Below are 22,393 nucleotides of genomic sequence, written 5' to 3' on the forward strand. Positions count from 1 at the left end.
TGTTCTATGTAGCCACCTAGCATATCTGAAGAGCTGCATTGCATGCCTCTACCCTGCACTTCTGCCTCTGCTTGCCACTTAAAGGGCTGGCCCAACCACTGTGGCATCTGAACCCACCTGCATTGCACAGGCTGCAGGACCCCAAGGTGCACGAGTGCAGTGCAGGTGGGGCGGGACCAAGTGTGGCTTATTGGATCTTGGGCTCACATCCAGCTAGCCATTGCTTCTGGTCAATGAGCAGCTAAGGTGCCAATGAATTGCAGGTGCTACTGGGCACTGCCAATCCCTGTGCTCTCGCTATCCCTGTGCAAGCACCCAGGGGGAGCACCTGGCCTGGCTGAGATGGCCTGGGGCTAAGGCAGAAGGGGCTGGCACCTCGCTGTCTCCAGGTGGCCCTGGCAGCTAGATCCAAACACATCGTAGGCTGCATCTGGCCTGTGGGGCTTGAGTTTGATACGTCTGATCTAAGATGTTGTCACCTAGTTTGGGAATAAAACATTACCCAGACATCTGTAAGAAAACAAACAAGCTCAAAGAACACCAAGGATCCCTCATTTAGAAGTTAAAAATGTATTATTTTAATGCTAATTTTCAAAATAGACATTCTATATTTAGCAATATAGTATTCCTTTATTTGTGTATCATCATCAACAACATCATCATCATCATCATCATCATATATAAAAGTATTACAAAGCAAAAATAGGTCTCTATTTTAGGAAGCAAGTCAAACTGTTTCTCTATGTAGTCCGTTGGCTATTTGATTGACAAAGTCTCTACATGTCCAAATTTCTATAATTTGACACTTTAAATGACACCGATCTCTCAGGAATGAACTAGATAGGAGAATAATGTTTCAGAGTGTCATGTGAAAATCATTCACTTAAGATCTTTTTGAGAGAACAGTGATTAAACCTGCATCTTGCTTTATGTGAGATGTGTTTTCTACCAACATTAGGTTTAGTGAAATACAACTGAATTGTTCACAAGTAGAATAAGTTGCCAATTTAACAATTAGTCACAGTACAGTCTATTTAATTTTTTTGATTCTTTGTCATCATTTGACTGCAGAATCTATTCTGCATATCACCAAACCTATTCTTTATTTGTAATATTGCATCCTGCAATATTTCTAAAGTTTCTCCACTTTTAAAATTATCAACATTCTGTGTTTCTTCTCTCATGGCTAACTTAGATAAAGGTATCTATTATTTATTGTTGAGGAACTTGAAGCTATCTTTTGTGTGTGTGTGTGTGTGTGTGTGTGTGTGTGTGTGTGTTCATTGTCTTGAAAAGTCTTTACCTTGCAGCAATTCCTCCTTGTCGAAGATTGGACACTCTTGGTTTTCCATCTTTGTCCGTTCCACCAGATACTGTAAGCCCCAAAGTAGTGCCCTCTTTCTTTATTAGTTCAACTATTGTTGATCCCTTGAATTCCTCTGTTGAAAAAAAAAATTACCATTAAAAAGGTTTACATTGTAAGCTATAATTTCAGAAATACTGTAATTTCCACAAAGATTAAAAAATATTTTTAATTTAAATTTTTTCAAATACAATGACAAAATTGATTCTATTGCCCCAAAGTTTATTTCACAATATATTTGCTGGCCTTTAAACTATCATTTTGTTGTAAGAATTTTGTATGCCTTAAAAGATCTGTACACTTATCTGTGTTTTTAATGACATAACAATGACTTAGTGCTGAGAAATAAATCAGTAAACAGATCTATTGTTTGCAGCTTGCAGAGGGAAATAAAGTAGGTTATTTTTAAAGATTATATACAACATAGTACTACATGTGGTTAAACCTGTTGAAATCAATGGACAAAATACATTTAATTTAACCAAAATAAATAAATAAATAAATATACATTACTCTGAACATAAATAAAATAAAAAATATTTTGACAAAAGCTTAAATTGCTAATCTGGTAATCTTCTTACTTTGAGAAAAACATCGAATGAACAACTCAAGGATAGGCTTTCCTATTTCAGACCCCCCCCCCCCATCACAAGCCTTGCATAATCCTGTCCTAAGTAATGAAATCCATTAAGGTTTTCTATCTTAATCTTAATTATAATGAAATAATCCAATTCAATAGGAGTTACTTTTACTATAAATAGAATTGCAAAGTTGGAGAGCTGGTGCCTATTGAAATATCTTTTGTGTACAGATGTCTAGCACATCTCAGATTGTCTTCCTAATAATTACTTTATTTCATCATTTATATTTGTTTTTATTTATTTTAAAAATGTGCGTTACATATAAAAGCTCAAAGCACATGACTAACTATAAACATTGATTCAAAAAAGAATGTTAGCATTCTTATTCTGCATTTCTGATTCCTAAGGGTTAGTGGCCATTTTATATATAAGGATAAATGGAAAAAGGTACTCCAAAGATGCAGAAATTTTGATTACAAGAATTCACACTTGAAATTTCCAACAATGATTATCATGTTTTCTTTTTTGCAGCCAAAATATAAGCAAATTTATTATTAAAATGCATACTTTAGAGTTTTATATGAAAATACACAAGATAGTTCTTGGCCAGATCTAAATTCCATTGATTGCCATAAGAATCTCCTACTATAAAACTGTTGATTACACACACAACAGGAGGAAAACCTTCTAAAAGGGCATAACCATCTCTCCAAAAGATGAATTGAGATTACAGGACTTTTCTGTAGTATTCAATTTCTAACCATGATGATGCCAAAATTATGAAACATGTGTTATGACATTGCATCCATTGCCCTTTCACACTTCCTCTAGCAAATCAAACAAATAAACAACATAAAATACAGACATTGAGCTTAAATGTTATTTAATGATATTTCAATATTTTCTCAAAGATCAGATTCATTGCAGCCCATTTTTCAATTACACTGCTTTTTTAAAAGTTAAAGTTACCATAAGACTAAGAGACATATCTTTTTCTAACTTGTTTCTCACATGCACAGTCAGACAAAAAATAAAAATAGAATTTTGTATACTGAAAGCATTGTTTATTTTAAAACCCACCATCCCTTTTGAAGGAATAGATATGATTTAAGTAGATACTTTGTTCCAGAAATGGGAATATGCCAATAAATGTATCATTGAACTGAATTTTCCAGTAGCTTCAAGAAGCACAGCCAGTGGTAAGAAACGCTGGGATATGTTATTTAGTAATATCTACAGTCTACAGTTTTTCTGCCCTAGTCTTGACTGTTTTAAAACTGGTAGAGAAAATACTTAAATTAAATTGGGTACAAATTTGTACTTCAAATGGAAAACAGGTTAGTCGTAAGATACTTACTGTATCTTAAGATACCGTATGCGCTAAAACACACACACACGCACATATATATATTATATACATATATGGATCTTTGGTTGTTCGGGTTTTCTCCCGCGTAAGATTCGAAGTATCTAGGCAACGTTTCGATGAAGTCTCATTCATCATCTTCAGGCTTCTGTCTCCGGCTCTGTGCTTCTCAGAGTGATGTGAGATTACAGCTGCTTCTTCCTTTTAACTGCTAGTGGGGGTGGGACTTGATTGGGTGGGGCTTGGCTGTGTTCTGATTGGGTGGGGGTGTTTCCACAGCCAAACCCCCTACTAATGAGAACACACCCCACCCAATCAGAACACAGCCAAGCCCCCACCCAATCAAGTCCCACCCCACTAGCAGTTAAAAGGAAGAAGCAGCTGCAATCTCACATCACTCTGAGAAGCACAGAGCCGGAGACAGAAGCTGAAGATGATGAATGAGACTTCATCAGAACGTGCACAGATACTCGAATCTACGGGAGAAACCCAACAACAAGATCCACATACAAATACCCGTGAGAACCTCAGAAAACATACATACATACATATACATACATACACACACACACACACACACACACACACACACACACACACATATATATATATATATATATATATATATATATACACACACACATACATACATACATACATACAGTGGTTCTTTTCATATGGAAGCAAACATTTGAGAGTACAGAAAAGAAGTAAGGAATACTAAACGTAATCACCGAACCGGTAGTAACACGGGTTGAATGCCACCCCTGAAAAGGAGACATAACAAAATAATTTATATTGAAACCATGCATTATGCTTCCCCAGATTTTCTATTACATCTACACATGCTTCATATAACATTTTATGTTCTTTAAGGTCTCACTTCTCTCCTTTTTGAGAATCAACTCCAAGTAAGACTTTCTCAATGGCTTGCTAAAGAGCAAGCCTCTGATTCCTCCTATCTAGCATAAAACCGCTTCCTAAATTTTTCTCATTGTAACCTCTTGTAAGCTTTCAGTTGGAATGCTGCCAAACACCTGCTCAGGCACACTTAACAAACTAATCCCACTCTATCTTTTGCATTCCCTCTTGTTATCTTTCTATTTGTATAGGAAAACAGTCATGGCAATCTTCCAGCCATCAGGCACAGATGTTCTATTCACGCACACATCAAACAAGTTGCACAGGCACTCACATGCAAATCATATCCATATTTTAACATTCTTTAGTTACACTGCCAGCTCACATTTTTGTGGATTCCTAACATTTAAAACATTCTTCAGTTCCACTCTTTTAATTTCTTCAATCTTGCACCCAATGAATCTATTACTATTGGTAGTATATTATGGTTTGTCACACAATCAGCCAGATGTTTAGATTGGATTTGGCATTTTTATTTACCTATTGAATCTTTCCCAAGGATCTGAGATGGGCAGATATTGTTATTTATTATTATTATTATTGACATTCTGTGTAATTGATATGTTTTACCATGTTATGGTCATCAATTAAACTTGGTCATTATTTCATTTACCTATACTCTTAACATTGTCAGAAATTCAGTTACTTCTGAACAGGGTTTTATTAGAGCTCAATTTGGTCTGTCACAAGAGATGACATTAATTATTTACTTTACTTTATATAGCATGACTTGTCTGCTCTCAGAATAGAGATTTTTCTCAAGACAATATATTTGTACTTAATTTGTAAACACAAGTCTTTAGACTTCATTTAACCCTTTAATCGGTTTCAAGGAAAAGCAGGGCCTTAGTACCTATAATTAATTCAAAATATAACCTCTATAGAAAACCATCATACATGGAATCTAGCTAATTCAATTTTAGAGACACTGCCTTCTAACAGCATAAATTAACAATAACAGTATACTTCCATAAACTGATTATAAACAACAACATAACATAGCTGTCAATATCATTAACTGAAACATCTGTAAAAATTATCATGTGCCAGTAATGAAAAATTGGTGGGAACATATAGCTGAAATTGAAGTATTAGAAAATAAGTGGATTATAATATTGTAGGATTTCAAAACATGAACTGATAAAGTCTTGGTACATAACAATATATCAGATTTAACTGTGGATGAACAAAGTGTGGATAATTGACATGGCAATATCAGGACATAGTAGAATAGAAGATAAAAAAAATTGGAGAAGATCACAAAGTATCAAGATTGGAAAAGTTAAAAAATTATGGCATAAAGTAGCCATGATAGTCCCAGTGGTTATTAGCACATTGGGTGCCATATCAAAAAGCTTTGAACAACTCTTACAAATATCTGTGTATTAACCAAATTTTCATCTGTCAGTTACAGATGAAATTACAGAGGTCATGTTGCTTGGGCTGCACCTAACAATGCCAATACATTACAACATCCTAGGTTCTTTGGAAAAACTTGATGTGAATGACAGCCAACACCAGCTAAAGAACTGGCAGCTGTGATTTCTTGTTGTACTAATAATGAATAGTAATAATGGTAGCAAGTAAGCAATAACAAAACAATCCAGAAATGTCATGACAGTAAGCAAATGAAAAGTATTGAACCAAACCATGGTTCATCATGGAATTCATTTCTCTTCCAGTTCTATCAATTATTGCTTGAGGCAACCACTGACAGCTGATTTCTTGGGACCATGACAACATCTTGGTTGAAGCAATAACTGTCTCTATTATCAAATGTAATTATTATGGTTTTGTCAGTCCTTCAAACAAAATACTTCAATACATGTGGAAGTGTCTACCAAGCACAATGTTTGAAATGTCTACATTAGCTGCATCTGTTTTCACGTTCATTCAGCTGCCTTGGAAGCTATTCTTGGTTATGCATGTATGTACAGCCTTAATAATCAGGATAGATTGAATCAAAGTAGAAACAAAAATATTTAAAAGCTTATTTGGGAGTTAAAACTTTTCTCCTGTATTCTTTTTTATATAACATATGTAGCAACCTGTCATTTATACTACAAAATATTATACAAGAAGTTAAGTAACAAATCAATATTGGTTAGCTCATTGGCTTTTTATCTTTTATTGATTGATTTTTCATATAACACAAAGGCTGTGTATTCATGAAGACCGTTGCTAGTGGGGTAGAATGCTGCAATGGGCATAGCATGGCGAATCTCATGGCTGGCCAAAAACAGTTCAAACTGCTTTGTGGTGAACTGTGGCCCGTTGTCCGACACTAGGACATCTAGAAGCTCGTGAGTCGCAAACTTCTTTTAGAATGATAGTATGATGTTGTCTGAGGTGGTTGACTTCATCAGCACCACCTCAAGCTACTTTGGGTATGCGTCGACCACTATTAGGAAAGTCTGTCCAGGGAATGGTCCTGCAAAACTGAGGTGCACCCTTGACCACAGTGTCTTGGGTGTTTCCCATTCTCGTGCTGGCACTGATGGGGTTGCTGGCCTTGATTCTTGGCAAGGCTGGCAAGATGCGACCTATTCTGTAATAGCACTGTTCATGTTGGGTCACCATATGTAGTTGCGAGCCAGTGCCTTCATTCTTATGATTCCGGGGTGGCCTTCATGTAATGTTTCCAATATAGATTGCCTTAGCTTTGGGGGACTCACTACTTGGTTTCCCCAAAGTAAACAGCTCCATTGGATGAACAGTTCATGTTGCTGGGTGTAAAATGCCTTGAATTCTGTACCTACTGGCTTCTTGGGCCACCCCTTCACACCCTGTTGAGTACCTGTGCGAGTACCTGGTCCTTGTTAGAGTGTTTGGTGACTTTGGCCACTGTGATGGGGTCAGATGGTAAGGTTTCAATTAACAACACTGATGATGTGGGGGGCCAGGTCTTCTACTATGAGTGGGAGTGGGCATCAGCTGAGCATGTCAGCGTGGCTCAGTGACTTGCTCGGCTGATGTGTGAGGTGGTAGTTGTAGGCAGTTAGGAATTCAGTTCAATGCGTCATTCGAGGGGACAGGACTTGCGGCATTTGTTGGTCCCCTGAGATTAAGCCCAGCAGTGGCTTGTGATCTGACTTGAATGGTCTCCCATAAACATATTCATGGAATCTTTTGACCCTGGTGACTGCAGCCAACGCTTCTTTATCCAGTTGACTGTGATTCCACTCTGCCGAAGATAGCGTTCTTGAGAAGAATGCGATCGGAGCCTCTCATCCATCTGGAAAACAATGGCTTAAAACTGCTCCGACCCAGAATGGTGATGCATCGCAAATGAGAACCAGAGGAAGGTTCTCATTATATTACATGAGGATGCTGTCTGAGGAGATTAGGTATTTTACCCTGCTGAATGTTGCGGCTTCCTTCTGTCTCCAGGACCATGCCACTTTCTTATCTAACAGCTGGTGAAGAGGTTCTGAGACTGATGCTTTGTGCCACAAGAATATGCTATAGAAGTTAAGAAGTCCCAAGAATGTTTGGAGCTCTGTCTTATTTCTGGGTGTCAGCCCTTCCTTGATTGTTTGAATCTTTGTTTGTGTGGGATGTAATCCCAAAGCATCAATGAGGTATCTGAGGAACTTGACCTGGGTGACAGCAATCTTGCACTTCTCTTTCTTCACCTTCAAAATTCACCTTAAAATTAATTTGAAGAATGATACACCTATTAGATGTATTAGTTAAGTCCACTGTTTATTAATATCTCCTGTGGATCTCTTCCAAAGTAGGTTTTACAAGCAAGTAAGCTGCAATTTCTAAAATATAACATTCCCTTTAAAAGCAGAACTCTTGTTTGCACCCATAATGTCTTCTTAATTAGAAAAGAAAACAGATTACGGATGACTATGCAACCAAAAAGAAAACTTTTAAGACATAATGATTGTGCACAGCATTAAATGAAAGGACAATTAAAGTTCTAATTGGTTTTTTTGGAAACAGGATTTTGAACAGTCAATCCAGAAAAAATGTTTTTAAAAAGTGCCTTTTTTAAGATCACTCCATTTCTCTTCATAGATTATAGGATCTAATCTTTAAATTAAAGGCAATCATTATTGCCTTTATTTTGAGTAGGAATGTGATCTGCAACCAGAAGATACAATGTATCAAACATGTAACAATTATAATTTAGTAGAAAAAAATTTCCTGTCATGACTCTAATAGCCAATTAACTATAACTAAAAGTATTTCTCTTGTTGTTTTCAAATATTTGCCCATCAAACTAAAAGATTACAGGGAGACTGAGAAAGAAAGGACAGGGAAAATAGGCACATTACACTACTAACTAGAGCATACAAAACATTTGCTAGACCAATACTCGAATACAGCTCATCAGTCTGGAACCCAGCAACAGAATGGTCAATGTCTGGCATACTCTACCTGACTCTGTGGTTTCTTCCCCAAACCCCAAAAATTTTAACCTTAGACTTTCTACTATTGACCTCACCCCTTTCCTAAGAGGTCTGTAATGGGCATGCATAAGCGCATCAACGTGCCTACCGTCCCTGTCCTATTGTTTCTTTTATTTTTCTTATATGTATCCATGTATTCATAACTATGTTTTTACTTAAACCTATTATCTTGTAAGCAATTGACAAACCAAATAAAATAAAATAAAATAAAAATACATGTCATCCAGAAACAAGTCAGTTATCTGACAGCTTTTCTCACAAATGGCATCTCAGCCAGATGGCAAGAAGCCTAGGAAAAAGCATTTCAAATTATCTAAAAATCTGGCTATGAATAAGAACTGGAAATGCTTACAGTTTCCAAGATTCTGTGGGTACCTTAGCACAGCCTTAGGATATCTTAATTAAATCTGTGGGGTTCTTGTCTCCTTGATCCTGCCTGAATAAGTGAGATTTGACACAAATTATTTACGTACACCATCAGGAAAAAAAAGAATATCAAATGCCATGCAGCAGCATAATTGAAAATCCACATATCCTATAAATTTATTATCCTGCTCCTAAGTATATACTGTATTATTACTTGGATACATGTGTATATGCCTAGTTCATCAGACTATTTATACTAGTAGCTGCCAATGAATATATATTTAACTTCCTTTGATAATTATTATAATTAGGAATATTTTTATCTTATTCATAGGTGTTGCACCAGCAGATGACACGTGTATATGAAATCATTACACAAATGCTGCAGCTTATGTATTTGTATAAGGTTGTGTAATGATGTCACTAGGAACATATAATTTTGATGACAGAATGACTTGTGATCAACTCCGCTGCCATTATCATTTTTTAAAAAATATTGTCGCATTATTTATTTATCTCGACAAACATCAGACTGTAGTAAAATTTCATAACCATATGCATTGGTGAAATTCAGTTCTGATTCTAGAAGTTTTCCATTGGGCCAAAATGGATGTCTGCCATGAAAAGTTTAGAAGATATTTTAGCTATGAAGACAGGCAAATAATTGTTTTGTAACTTTTCAACAATATTAACAGAAAAACAGAATAACAGAGTTGGAAGGGACCTTGGAGGTCTTCTAGTCCAACCTCCTGCTTAGGCAGGAAACCCTACACCACTTCAGACAAATGGTTGTCCAACCTCTTCTTAAAAACTTCCAGTGTTGGAGCATTCACAACTTCTGGAGGCAAATTGTTCCACTGATTAATTGTTCTAACTGTCAGGAAATTTCTCCTTAGTTTGATTCTGAGTTGCTTTTCTCCTTGATTAGTTTCCACCCATTGCTTCTTGTTCTGTCTTTAGGTGCTTTTGAAAATAGGCTGATCCCCTCTTCTTTGTGGTAACCATTTATATATTAGAACATTACTATCATGTCACTCCTAGTCTTTTGGTTTTTTTCATTAAACTAGGCATACTCAATTCTACAACCATTATTCCTATGTTTTAGTGTTCAGTCCCCTCGGTGATAAACTTTTTTGATCTTTGCTACATTCTTTCTTTTTATATTGAGACAACTAAAACTGGGTGCAATATTCAAAGTGTGGTCTTGCCAGGGTGTTATATACACTTCAGATGATCTTGATTCTATCCTTCTGAACAACAAGAACAACACAGGACAGGACATACACAGAGAGCTAACCACATATTGGCCCCACCAAGTAGACCAGTCCAAGAATCAACTTCACAAGAAAGTGGAGATTATTTTTATTGAGAGTGGCTGTATTAACTGAAGCTTGGAAGCTTGATTATTCTGTGTTTCATCCCCTTTTTATACTTATGTGAATTAGAGAGTTATCTATCTGAGCCGTTTATGCATATTTTATACTTGTTTGGAACTTAAGCTATGTTTTTATCCTTGCCGCTTTGGTAATGATCTGGCCTATTTCTGTCTTCTTTGCTCTCTACAACAAATCATGGATGAAAATAAGACACATATGGATTATACCAAAATCTACACAATACTTAATTCCATATATATATATATATATATATATATATATATATATATATATATATATATATATATATATATATATATACACACACACACACACACATACATACATATATATATATATATATGGATCTTTGGTTGTTCGGGTTTTCTCCCGCGTAAGATTCGAGTATCTAGGCAGCGTTTCGATGAAGTCTCATTCATCATCTTCAGGCTTCTGAAGATGATGAATTAGACTTCATCAAAACGTTGCCTAGATACTTCGAATCTTATGCGGGAGAAAACCCGAACAACCAAAGATCCACATACAAATACCTGCGAAAACCTCAGAAAACAAATATATATATATATTGCAAAAAGGCTAAAGATGAATGGCATGCCCCATTTTGGACTTATAAAATTCTTAACAACATTCTTATTTGAATATTATTGACAATTTATCCACACTATCTAACCACTGAATTTAGAAAAATAAATAACTGAAGGTGCATAGAATAGCAAAAAATTATAGGTTAGTGATTAGAAATGTTGGACAGTAATTAAATCAATGCAGAGATAGGAAGTCAGATGTTATATGCTGGATGATCTATATCAGGCTTGTCCAACCCACGGCCCAGGTTGGCTCGTAATGCGGCCCAGTGCCCACCCCAACCTTCGTGCAAGAGCCAGCGAGGAGGAGGAGAGGCAGGCGTGAGGCAGGGAGAGATGAGCGCCACACCAAGCAGCAACAGAAAAGGTGGGCGCTGTCAGAGCGCTCCTCGTGCTGAGGCAGCCACAGCCCAAGAGTCTCACTCCGCCACCTCCTGCTGTTGCCGCCTCCGCCGCTGCTGCCGCTGCCGCCACTGCTGCCACCGGAGCTGTTGTAGCGGCTTCTGCCGCCGCCGCTGCTGCTGCTGCACCGAGCCTCCCAGTCCTTGCCTTCCAGTCCTTCCGCATCCAGCCGGGCCATTTGCAGGAGGAGAGGTAGGCGCGAGGCGGGCGAGCTTTCTCCCCCCCGCCACATTCCTTTCTCCCTGGTTGACTATTTTTTATGATATCTTATGAAAAAAATGTTTTCTATGTTTTTTTTCAATGATCAGGTATCGTTACTGTTATTTTATTTTATGTGCGGCCCAAACCAAATTTTCATCTTCTAATGTGGCCCAGGGAAGGTGAAAGGTTGGACAAGCCTGATCTATATGAACACAAAAGCAAGCTATAGATGTGCAAGAATTCATTGGGAAAGGAAAGCACAGGTTTGGTTGTGGGAACCCCTACTTAGCCAGCTGTTACCTCTCAACATTATCCTGTTTTATAAACAGACTGGAGGCAGGAAGAAAATGTGCATCTTCTTGACTATTTGGAGGAAATGCAAATAATTGCGATAGAGTGAGTAATTATATAAATCTCAAAAGTATAAAGCAGATATGTAATAAATATTTAGAATAAATACTCAGTACTGGGTATTACATAATTGATACAATTAATACAAGCAATTAATTTGAAACATTTATATTTCAGTCTATAAATTACCCCCAAAACATAAACTCTAAGGAACTAAATTTCCCAGAATTCCCAGTGAATGGCCAAGGATTATTACTAATATACCCAAAAGATATGAAGCAGGCTTTTGTGAATAGTCTAGAGCATGTTATCTTTATACAATATAAACATGTAATTGCTGTAATCTTTTTGCTTCGGAGAACTTTCAAAAAAGGAATGTTGGTGATGGTAGATTTATTTTTTATTTTATTTATTTATTTATTTTTGTCAATTGCTTACAAGATAATAGGTATAAGTAAAAACATAGTTATGAATACATGGATACATATAAGAAAAATAAAAGAAATAAAAGAAACAATAAGACAGGGACAGTAGGCACATTGGTGCGCTTATGCACGCCCCCTACAGACCTCTTAGGAAAGGGATGAGGTCAACAGTAGACAGTGTAAGGTTAAAGTTTTGGGGATTTGGGGAAGAAACCACAGAGTCAGGTAGAGTATGCCAGACATTGACCACTCTGTTGCTGAAGTCGTATTTCCTGCAATCAAGTTTGGTGTGATTAACCTTGAGTTTGTATCTATTGTTTGCTCTTGTGTTGTTATGGTTGAAGCTGAAGTATTCATTGACTGGTAGGATATTGCAATGTGTGATTTTATATACTATACTTAGATCGGACCAAAGATGGCGTAGTTCTAGGTTTTCTAGGTCTAGAATTTCGAGTCTGATGACATAAGGTATTGATAAGGTATAGATCAAAAAGAATGCAACAGAACCATTCATCATGTGTTTTTTCAGTTGAAAGCAGATTTCTCTAGCAATAATACTGTACAGGGGTCTTTCACCAATCTCTCATTTCATGCGGAAATGATTCAGATTCAGAAGGGAAAACAGGAGCAATGACAGCTGGAGGAATGAAAGGTCACTCACTTTTGTTGATTGCTTTACAGTTCTCATGAATGCTCTAAAATAAGAAGCTAAAAGGAAATTTTGAAGACATCAAAAATTGTGCTGCTGAATTATTCCTAAAGCAGGGATTTGGGGATCTAGTAAGTAATTACTCCAATGACCGTGGGCAGGGGTGGGCTTCAATAAATTTTGCAATGGATTCTCTGCCCAGCTGCTGGGTGGGCGTGGCCATGGTGGGTGTGGCCTAGTCAGCCTCCTTAACCATGGCAGGGGTGGGCTGTTATCGTTCTCCCTGGATTCTGGAGGCTTTCCTCGAGCCTCTGGGAGGGCAAAAATGGCCTCCCCAGGCTCCGGAGGCTCTCTGGAAGCTGGAAACAGGCCCATTTCCAGCCTTCCCCAACTTCCGGGAGGCCCGTTTTTCACCCTCCCTGAGCCTCCATGCATGCCCTGCATTTACCTGCATCCAAACGGGCCACATGGCAACTCCTGGGAGGGGAAGGGTGGGTAGGGCCAGGCAGGAGTGGGATTCAGGGGTTCAGTGAACTGCACAGAATATTAGCTAGTGGCTCTCCGGAACCCCTGGGAACCCGCAGCAGCCCACCCCTGACCATGGGTCTGGGGCAGGCAGTGAAGGTCTTACAAGTTTCTGTAAAGACTGGAAGCAGAAATGGTCTTCTCCCTAATGAATCCAACATGTCATGAGCTTTTGCCTGCTCCTCCAAAAGCAGACGCTGAAGAAAGCAGTTGTTGCTCACAAGATTACTTCACAGACTAACGTTAAGCATATAGATGAATTCTTGCACAAATCTCTATTTATTCCAGGTAAATCTAGTAAAACAAATTGCTCTATATATCACTTGATTCCTGCCACAGCAGAAGAAAGCTATATAAACCAGGAAACTTCCATTCCTTTATTAGCTTAGCACGGTGTCTGAACTGGATTCCCATTTTATTTGTGTCTGGACAAGCATAACACAAGCTAGTAGATATGTTCTTTTGTGAATGCGCTTTCTTAAGAAAGGAGCATGCCATGAATTCAGTTTTGAATATAGTGCTTTAAAAACTGTGGATGGATGCTTTCCAGTTTGCATAACTGTCCTGGGAGCTGGAGCCTAGTACAGGCAAAATGCAGCATGCTTACTCTTTCCAGCTAAGTCAGATTTGGAAGAAAAAAATCTAGTTTACGGTGACAGGGATATTGGTTTTGCAGATCCCACCATATATAGTACTTAATAAAAATTGTATGTTGTATAAGTATGTATGCATATCTATCTATCTATCTATCTATCTATCTATCTATCTATCTATCTATCTATCTATTTCCTGGTTTGCAGAATAATACTTTCATCTTCATTAATATTATGAGTCATTTTAAAGGTGATTTAAAGGGATAGAATGTAACTGAATTGCAGAAATACTGAAAAAATCAAAAAGGGGTACATAAAATTCTACCATGTACTTTCTCAAAGATTTAGTATAAATACTTTCCCGGTCATAGTTCTATAACTATTATAAAAATTCAATTTTGGATAAGCTGATATATGAAAAATGTATAGAATATTATTGAAATGAATGTGTTGCTTTTTTTACCCGAAGCAGATAGAGCATTGGGCTTACCTGAAACACATCTTCTAGTTGTACGGGAGGAGAATCCAAAGCGTGGGCTGTCTCTTGCTTCCTTGCTTAAAGATGGAGTCAATCAAAGTTTAGTCCAGCCCCCTTTCCACTGCGCATGCCCAGTTTTTGATGAAGGCTGAAGATTGACTTGGAGATTTCCTTGGTGATCGTTCTTGACTGCTTGGGACTAACTATCTAAGGGGTGGGATTTGGATTCTCCTCCCATACAACTGGAAGATGCGTTTCAGGTAAGCCCAACACTCTTTCTCAGTTGTACAGGTCGGAGAATCCAAAGTGTGGGATGTACCCAAGCTAATTGTCCTGAGGGTGGGCCAACTCCTTGTCCTGAGCCCCCATCTCCATGTGAACTCTTCGTAGCACTCTTTTTCCAAAGGATGCTTCTGCTGATGCAAATGTATCCAGTTTATAATTTCTGATGAATGGAGATGATGATGACCACGTTGCTGCCCTACAGATCTCTTCAATCGAGGCCTGTGTGTTCCATGCCACTGATGTGGCTGCACTCCTGATTGAATGTGTCATTATGTTACCCAGCAATTGCAATGATTGGCTTTCATAAGTTTTTGTGATACATGTCTTTTTTTTAAAGAAATTTTATTCAATTTTTCACATAAAAACAAAAAGCATTTTTTATTGGACAACATATTTTCGGGTCATCACTTTTACATACAAATATGACAGTAGTTATACATTCATATATGCATACTTAATTCTATTATTACCTTTTCCATTTCAAACTTTCAGAAAGGAGAGAAACAAGCAAATTAATCCTAGTCTCTTACATTAATCTCAATCAAAACATCTTTTCATTTCATTTCAATTATTTCAAATATAATCCTTTAATATTTATTTTAAAAATAAAAGTAACAATATATGTTTGCCTAATAAAAAAAAGTTACCAATGTCTCTCCTTCCTTTTAATAGTCTGTATTAGCTTATTAATTTAAGTAGTTCTTTAATCTGTCATATTTTCTTTCTATCACACATTCTTTCTATAGATTCTACATTAACACAAGTTTTAATACAAAAGAAAAAAAGTATAGGTTTTCCCCCTTTTACTGTTTTGAGTGTGACACCTCAGTGGTTAAAATATACCTTTATTCCCTCATCTTAATTCCCAATAAACCATTATTTTTAAGTAGTTACAATAATCATTACAACTTTTCATTTGGATTCCGCAACATATTTTCCCCTCTTAATTTTATTTCTAATTTCAAAAGAAGTAAAGGGAAAAAAATGACTATTCAATTTCTAGTCACTGATATTAACCTCATTTTTAAACATCTTCACATCCATTTCAATTTCTTCAATAAGCCTTAATTTTTCTTTTGAGAATAAAAATAAAGATATATTTTCATCTAATAAGAGTTATCAGTATCTATCCCTACTTTAATAATCTATATTACCATATTTTCTAAGTATTTTTTTAAAATTGCAAATATATTCTTGTTCCGCCTTGTCACCCTGCAGAATCCCCTTTTTAATTCATCAAGTATTATCTCTGAAAAAACAATTTCTTTTCATCATTTTACTATTTCCGTAGTTCTTTGTTTCATGCACCTGTTTCTTACTGCCTGTCCTCCCCCTCTTTTCCCCATATTTTTTCTCATTCCAGTTTATATCCCTCTCTTTCTTGATATCTTTCCTCTTTTCTGCTGGATCTTTCTATCTCTCCTAATTTCACAGGTATTCCCTTTTTTGATTACCTTCTTAAATCTCAACTTTTTAGCCTTCCTTCTTTCCCCAAGTCTTTGTAGTGTTCTTTGTGTTAATTGTCTATTTAAGATGGCTTCTCCTTGAATCGACTCCTCCTCCTCTAAAGTTCTTTCTTCTTGTTCTTCAATCGCCATTTCCATTTCTTCTAGCACAGAGCAAAGTGATTCCCCTCTTTCCTGAGGTGGTTCTCTCATATTTTTAAGTTCCATTTTTAATCCGCGAAGATATATCATCAATTACACATTCTTATATTTTATAATTGTTGAAGTCCACAAAAAACACTTTTATTTTCCTTCTTTCTTCTTCCAGTTTTCTAAAATTCTCAGTTGTTCCAGCCCAGGGTCTATACCAAAAACGTCAATCCCACAGTCAGTCTTTCCTTGCTTCTTTCTTTATTCTGGTTCAGCTTTCACCTTCTAAGATTCTTACTTTGTTTCAATATTTCTTTAACATTATATCAACACCAGTTCATACAGAAACAGGATGCTTTCCCTTTTGTTTGAGTTCAAGTTTTTGTCAGAAGATGGCACTCTCCGTTATACAAAGTCCTCACCTTTTCCCCCTATTTTTTTTATTTAGAATATTGAACCTCAATATTCTAGCACAATCCAATCTCCAATTTGTAAATTTTATTATTATTATTTTTTGACAATCTTAAGTCCAGCTTTATTTTATGCCAGAAGAATTTCAGAGTTGGCAGCATTATCCATGAGGGAGGACCTCTATATAGTTCACCCGAATAGGGTAGTATTAAGATTAGACCCGACCTATAATCCCAAAGATCAATTCTACGTTCCATAGGGCATAAGAGTTAGTACTACCAGACTTCTGCCCAGAACCAGTCCATAGCCTAGAAAGGAAGTGGCACTCCTTGGATGTTAGGAGAGCTAGACGCATTTATATTAAGAGAACAAGGCCCATTAGAAAAATTGTTTGTTTCATTTAGACTGAGTTCGTTGGGACAAAGGGTTTCACCATCTACCATAGACAGATGGATCAAGACATGTATCACAAAAGCTTCCAGGTTGAGCCCTTCTCACTGACAGACTGTAGACCATGACTGTCCGTGGCTATGGTCTCTGATCTTTTGTTGGAAAGCCCTGATTATTATGATTAGGGGCTAAAGCTTCCTTGGAGGGGTGGCGGAGTAAGGGGAAGCCGCAAGCCAGGTTGAGGGGAGTCGCATCTCCCCACCTGGGCTTGGTCTTTTTTCCCCTGAAGACAACTGCAGCGGTGGTTTGAAATGGCCACCCCGAAGAGGAGGACTCAGATGGATTAAGACTTGTGCAGGAGGGAAGAAAGAGGTGGATAACATCTGAACCGGGACAACTGGGCAATACAACTAGACAAAAGTACCCTGGATTAAGGTAACATGGAATTTTTAAGAAAAGAAAAGTGAGGGGTGAAATTACAAAGGGACAGGGGAAAAAAAGAAAATATTTTTGAAAGCTAAGCAGGGCTTCGAACTGGGAAAGGAAGAAGCTGGAACTAAAGATTTAACTAAATTGGACTAAAATATTTTGGGAATAAAAAGGCATAAAATAAAGCTGGACTTAAGATTGTCAAAAAATAATAATAATAAAGTTTACAAATTGGAGACTGGATTGTGCTGGAATATTGATGTTCGAAAAACCCTTAATAAAAAAATAGGGGGAAAAGGTGAAGACTTTGTATAATGGAGAGTGCCACCTTTTGACAAAAACTTGAGCTCAAACTTTAACGATCATAAAATATAAGAGTGTGTAAGGATGATATCTCTTCACGAATTAAAAATGGAACTTAAAAATATGAGAGAATTATGACAGGAAAGAGGCAAATCACTTTGTTCTGTGTTAGAAAAAATGGAAATGGCGATTGAAGAACAAGAAGAAAGAGCTTCAGAGGAGGAGTCATCGATTCAAGAAGACATTTTAAATAGACAATTAACACAAAGAAAACTACAAAGAAGTGGGGAAAGAAGGAAGGTTAAAAAGTTGAAATTTAAGAAGGCAATCAAAAGGGGGAATACCTGTGAAGTCAGGAAAGACAGAAAGACCCAGCAGAAAAGGGAAAAGGAAGATATTAAGAAAGAGAGGGATATAAACTGGAATGAGAAAAGATATGGGGAAAAGTGGGGGAGGAGAAGCAGTAAGAAACAGGTGCACGAAATAAAGAAATACGGAAATAGTAAAATATTGAAAGATTGTTTTTGCAGAGATAATGGTTGATGAATTAAAAAGGGGATTCTGCAGGGTGACAAGGGGTAATAATATTTCTGCAATTAAAATATTTAAAAAATAGGGTAATATAGATACTTATAACTCTTATTAAAAATCAAGTGGGGAAAATATTCTGCGGAATCTAAATGAAACGTTGTAATGATTATTGTAACTTCTTAAAAATAATGGTTTATTGGGAATCAAGATGAGGGAATAAAGGTATATTTTAATCATTGAGGTGTCATACTCAAAACAGTAAAAGGGGGGAAACCTACACTTGTTTTTTTTTTTAGTGTTAAAATTTGTATTAATCTAGAATTTATAAAAAGAATGTGTAATGGAAAGGGAATATGACAGATGAAAGAACCAATTAAATTAATAAGTTAATATAGACTATTAAAAGTAAGGAGAGACATTGGTAACTTTTTAAATTATTATTACGCAAACACATATTGTTTATCTTTATTTTTAAAATAAATATTAAAGGATTATATTTGAACTAATTGAAATGAAACAAAAAGATGTTTTGATTGAGATTAATGAAAGAGGCTAGAATTAATGTGTTCGTTTCTCTCCTTGCTGAAAATTTGGAATGGAAAAGGTAATAATAGAATTAAGTATGCATATATGAATGTATAATTGCTGTCATATTTGTATGTAAAGGTGATGACCCAGAAATATGTTGTCAACTAAAAAGAGATTTTTGTTTTTAATGTGAAAAACTGAATAAAATTTGTTTTAAAAAAAGAAGAGAGAGTAATCACATAAATATACATGTAGTTTGCTTATGAAATACCTTGCGCAACTTATCTAACTAGTTGAATATGCAATGCAACAAATGTTGTTATTGTTCTATTATTCAAAGGAAATGTTAGCAAGAATGCATATAATAAGTAAAAAAGAATTTCATAAGTATGGCTAGAAAAGTGTTTGGCAGAAGTACAATTAACAGAGTACAAAAAATGAGAATGAGCAAAATATTGGGCAAGGAGGATTGCAGATTTTTGCTCTCCTGCAGCAGTGAGAAATGTAAAATGTGGGAAAGTTTAATTATATATGGAATAGCTTGCCCCCAGGAGTTGTGGGAGGGTCATCACTTGAGACTTTCAAGAAGAGATTGGACTGACATTTGTCAGAAATGGTGTAGGGTCTCCTGCTTGGCAGGGGGTTGGACTAGAGGACCTACAAGGTCCCTTCCAACTCTATTATCTGTTATCTGTTAAATCCACAATTAAATTACATGCCTGTCTTGCTTTTACACTTCATGTCCATCAATTAAATTTGATGGTGCTTTCAGGTTCCATTATTTTCATTGATTTTTATAGGTCTGTAACATTCATAAACTTTCTGTGTGTGTGTGTGTGTGTGTGTGTGTGTGTGTGTGTGTGTGTGTGTGAAACCAAAAGATATATGTGATTAAAACCAATGCAATTGAATAATGTGGAAGCTTTATCCTCTGTTTTCACTAGTTTTTTATTCTCTTGAATCTATTTTCACTGGATTTTAATCAACTAAAATTCTCCATGTATTAATTTTTCTTTAATGTAAATGTTCCTATGATCCTGGTTATTTTAAGTCCAGAAAAGTTTGCCTGCCTTTTATATATCTGAAACCTAGTTTTACACACACACACAAACATGAATCAAAGCAGCTAACTATGAAATTCAGTACAAAAAATATAATTACAACCTTATCACTACTTAAAACTCATTTAATAAGAACCCCATCTTTAAACTTCAGATAGGAACCTTACTTTTCAAAAGATCAGTTCAAATGGCAAACACTAATTTGGGTAAAAAAAATAATAGAGATAAAATGCCCCTTGGTTTCCCCACTGACTTTTCTTGTAAAAAGCTGGCAGGAGGTATTAGAAATGATAATCATATAACCATGGCTGACTGTAGTGGCACAGCAGCATTGAAGCAGCACAACTTTACCAAATTTCAATCCTCCAGGTGTCATGAGTTGCAGATTTTGGACTAATTTTTTAAGTTAGCTCATTTGAGGTGCATTGATGCCAAAATTGTTGCTCCGGAATACACCATTTCACCTATTTGAAAGTTACAAAAAATCAAACAGACATGCTAATTTTAGTAGTATATAGTGGTATACCTGGAATGCTCTGTCTTCTTATAGCTAGTGCTCCATCGGGTGGCTTTGACTGGCTTGCAGATTTAGTATATGGACTGTCATCTGAAACAAAGAAAACACTGACAATTTCATTTTCAAGGCTGGGCATAATTTTCAGCTGAAATCCTCAATCATTGTACTATATTGTTGCTGCACAGGGACAAGAAAGAAAAAAAATGTTGAATGTTAATAGAACATTCTGAAGCAGCTTTTAACATACTATAAAATATTTACACAGAAGGCCTATTAGTTACTATTTGCATATTTACGTGTTTTAAAGAAAAATGGGTGAGAATCTCAGGGAATAAGATTATTTCAGATCTTCCAACAAGATGCTACAAATAACAATAACAATAGGAATATATTTATTTTAAAAATTACAAAACCCTTGGAAATGTAACTTTTCCCTTTACTGTTTAAAGCCTTGGAATTCTTTTGGAAATCACTTCAAAGTAGCAAAGCCATTATGGAAATTAGCTTAATTATTATAGAGCTGTATCCATTTATCACTTTTCCTGCCCATTCTTACGGAAAAGGTTTCTCAGTCTTACAAGGAGACAAAATTATTAGATATCTGCAACTGGGCCCTCAGCCAAGAAATGTCAAGACCTCAAAGCAATCTACATACAAAATTACACAAGAATGGGACAATACATAAAGTCATGAATAAATAATTTATTACTACTACTGCAAAAGGGCATCCTTTAGTTAAGAGGGAAAAATGCTCTCCACCAGCAGAGGCTAGCTCTTTAAAGTCATCCTAGAATGAAGTTTCTTCTTACTAAATGAAGATATTAGTAAGTCATATAGTATGAAGGATCTGCATTTGATTATTCATTATCATAGCAATAGGAATGACTTTCTTCACATCCCTGTTCCAGAAAATACCATGCCTGGATTCTGTTATCTGTCTTTTTGAGGAACTGCCACAAGTTCACTGATATGAAACAGTGACATTGCTTTTGTAATGAATTATGTACAATTGAACACCTGATGCACCTGGAGATTTGCCTCAAATAAGTCTTTCCCTATTGCTGTTCAATTGTTAAGTGCAGAAAAACAAGAGTCCAGGCAGTTCAAATGAATACAGATTTATTGCATGCTAGTGCTCTCTCTAAAGATTGTTGTAGAGGACATTAGCATACAATAAAACTGTATTCTCACTACTAATGGTCAAAGCAAATTGGTGGCAGGTAAGAATCAACAGAATTCAAGGTGGGCTGGACATTGATTTCTTGTGGATGTGAAGGGACTCAAACTGATGACACATTTGTCCCTTCTTTTGGTCAGATCATCTCCTATAGCAACACATACCTAATGTGTAATGTTTTATTAGTGATATACATTGATATATATCGTAGAACCCATAAACTTTGAAATTCTTCCATACCACTGGGAGCAAACATTCTGATAAGTCATATAGTGGGTTGTTAAGTTTGGCTTAGACACCCATGTCTGACATATTGTATAGATCTCACTTAGCAACCACAGTTGGGACTGGCAAATCCATTGCTAAGCCCTGTGATAAGTGAAAAATCATGAGGCAATGGACATACAATATCACTTCTCAAACAGTTTTTAAGCAAGTCATCGTGGTCATTAAGGCATTACAGGTTCACAACTTATTATTTTACTTCTGTGCCAGTGGTGGGATTCAATTTTTTTTTACTACTGGTTCTGTGAGCATGGCAGG

General features: G+C 36.3%; 1 protein-coding gene across 14 annotated transcripts in view; it reads right to left on the minus strand.

Moving 5' to 3' along the window:
* Nucleotides 1-22,393, minus strand: part of GRIP1 (glutamate receptor interacting protein 1) — a 286,681-nt gene that overhangs the window by 70,617 nt on the left and 193,671 nt on the right. For all 14 annotated transcript variants that reach the window (XM_087935571.1, XM_087935574.1, XM_087935578.1 and 11 more), the window contains exons 2-3: nt 20,683-20,763; nt 1,304-1,439 (exon numbers count right to left, since the gene is read on the minus strand). In XM_087935571.1, coding sequence (XP_087791697.1) covers nt 1,304-1,439; nt 20,683-20,763 — 217 coding nt within the window. The remainder of the gene's footprint in view (nt 1-1,303; nt 1,440-20,682; nt 20,764-22,393) is intronic.

Source organism: Pseudonaja textilis, chromosome 5 (assembly GCF_049901715.1).
Source record: "Pseudonaja textilis isolate UNSWEBS1 chromosome 5, rPseTex1.2, whole genome shotgun sequence".
Lineage (NCBI taxonomy): Eukaryota > Metazoa > Chordata > Lepidosauria > Squamata > Elapidae > Pseudonaja > Pseudonaja textilis.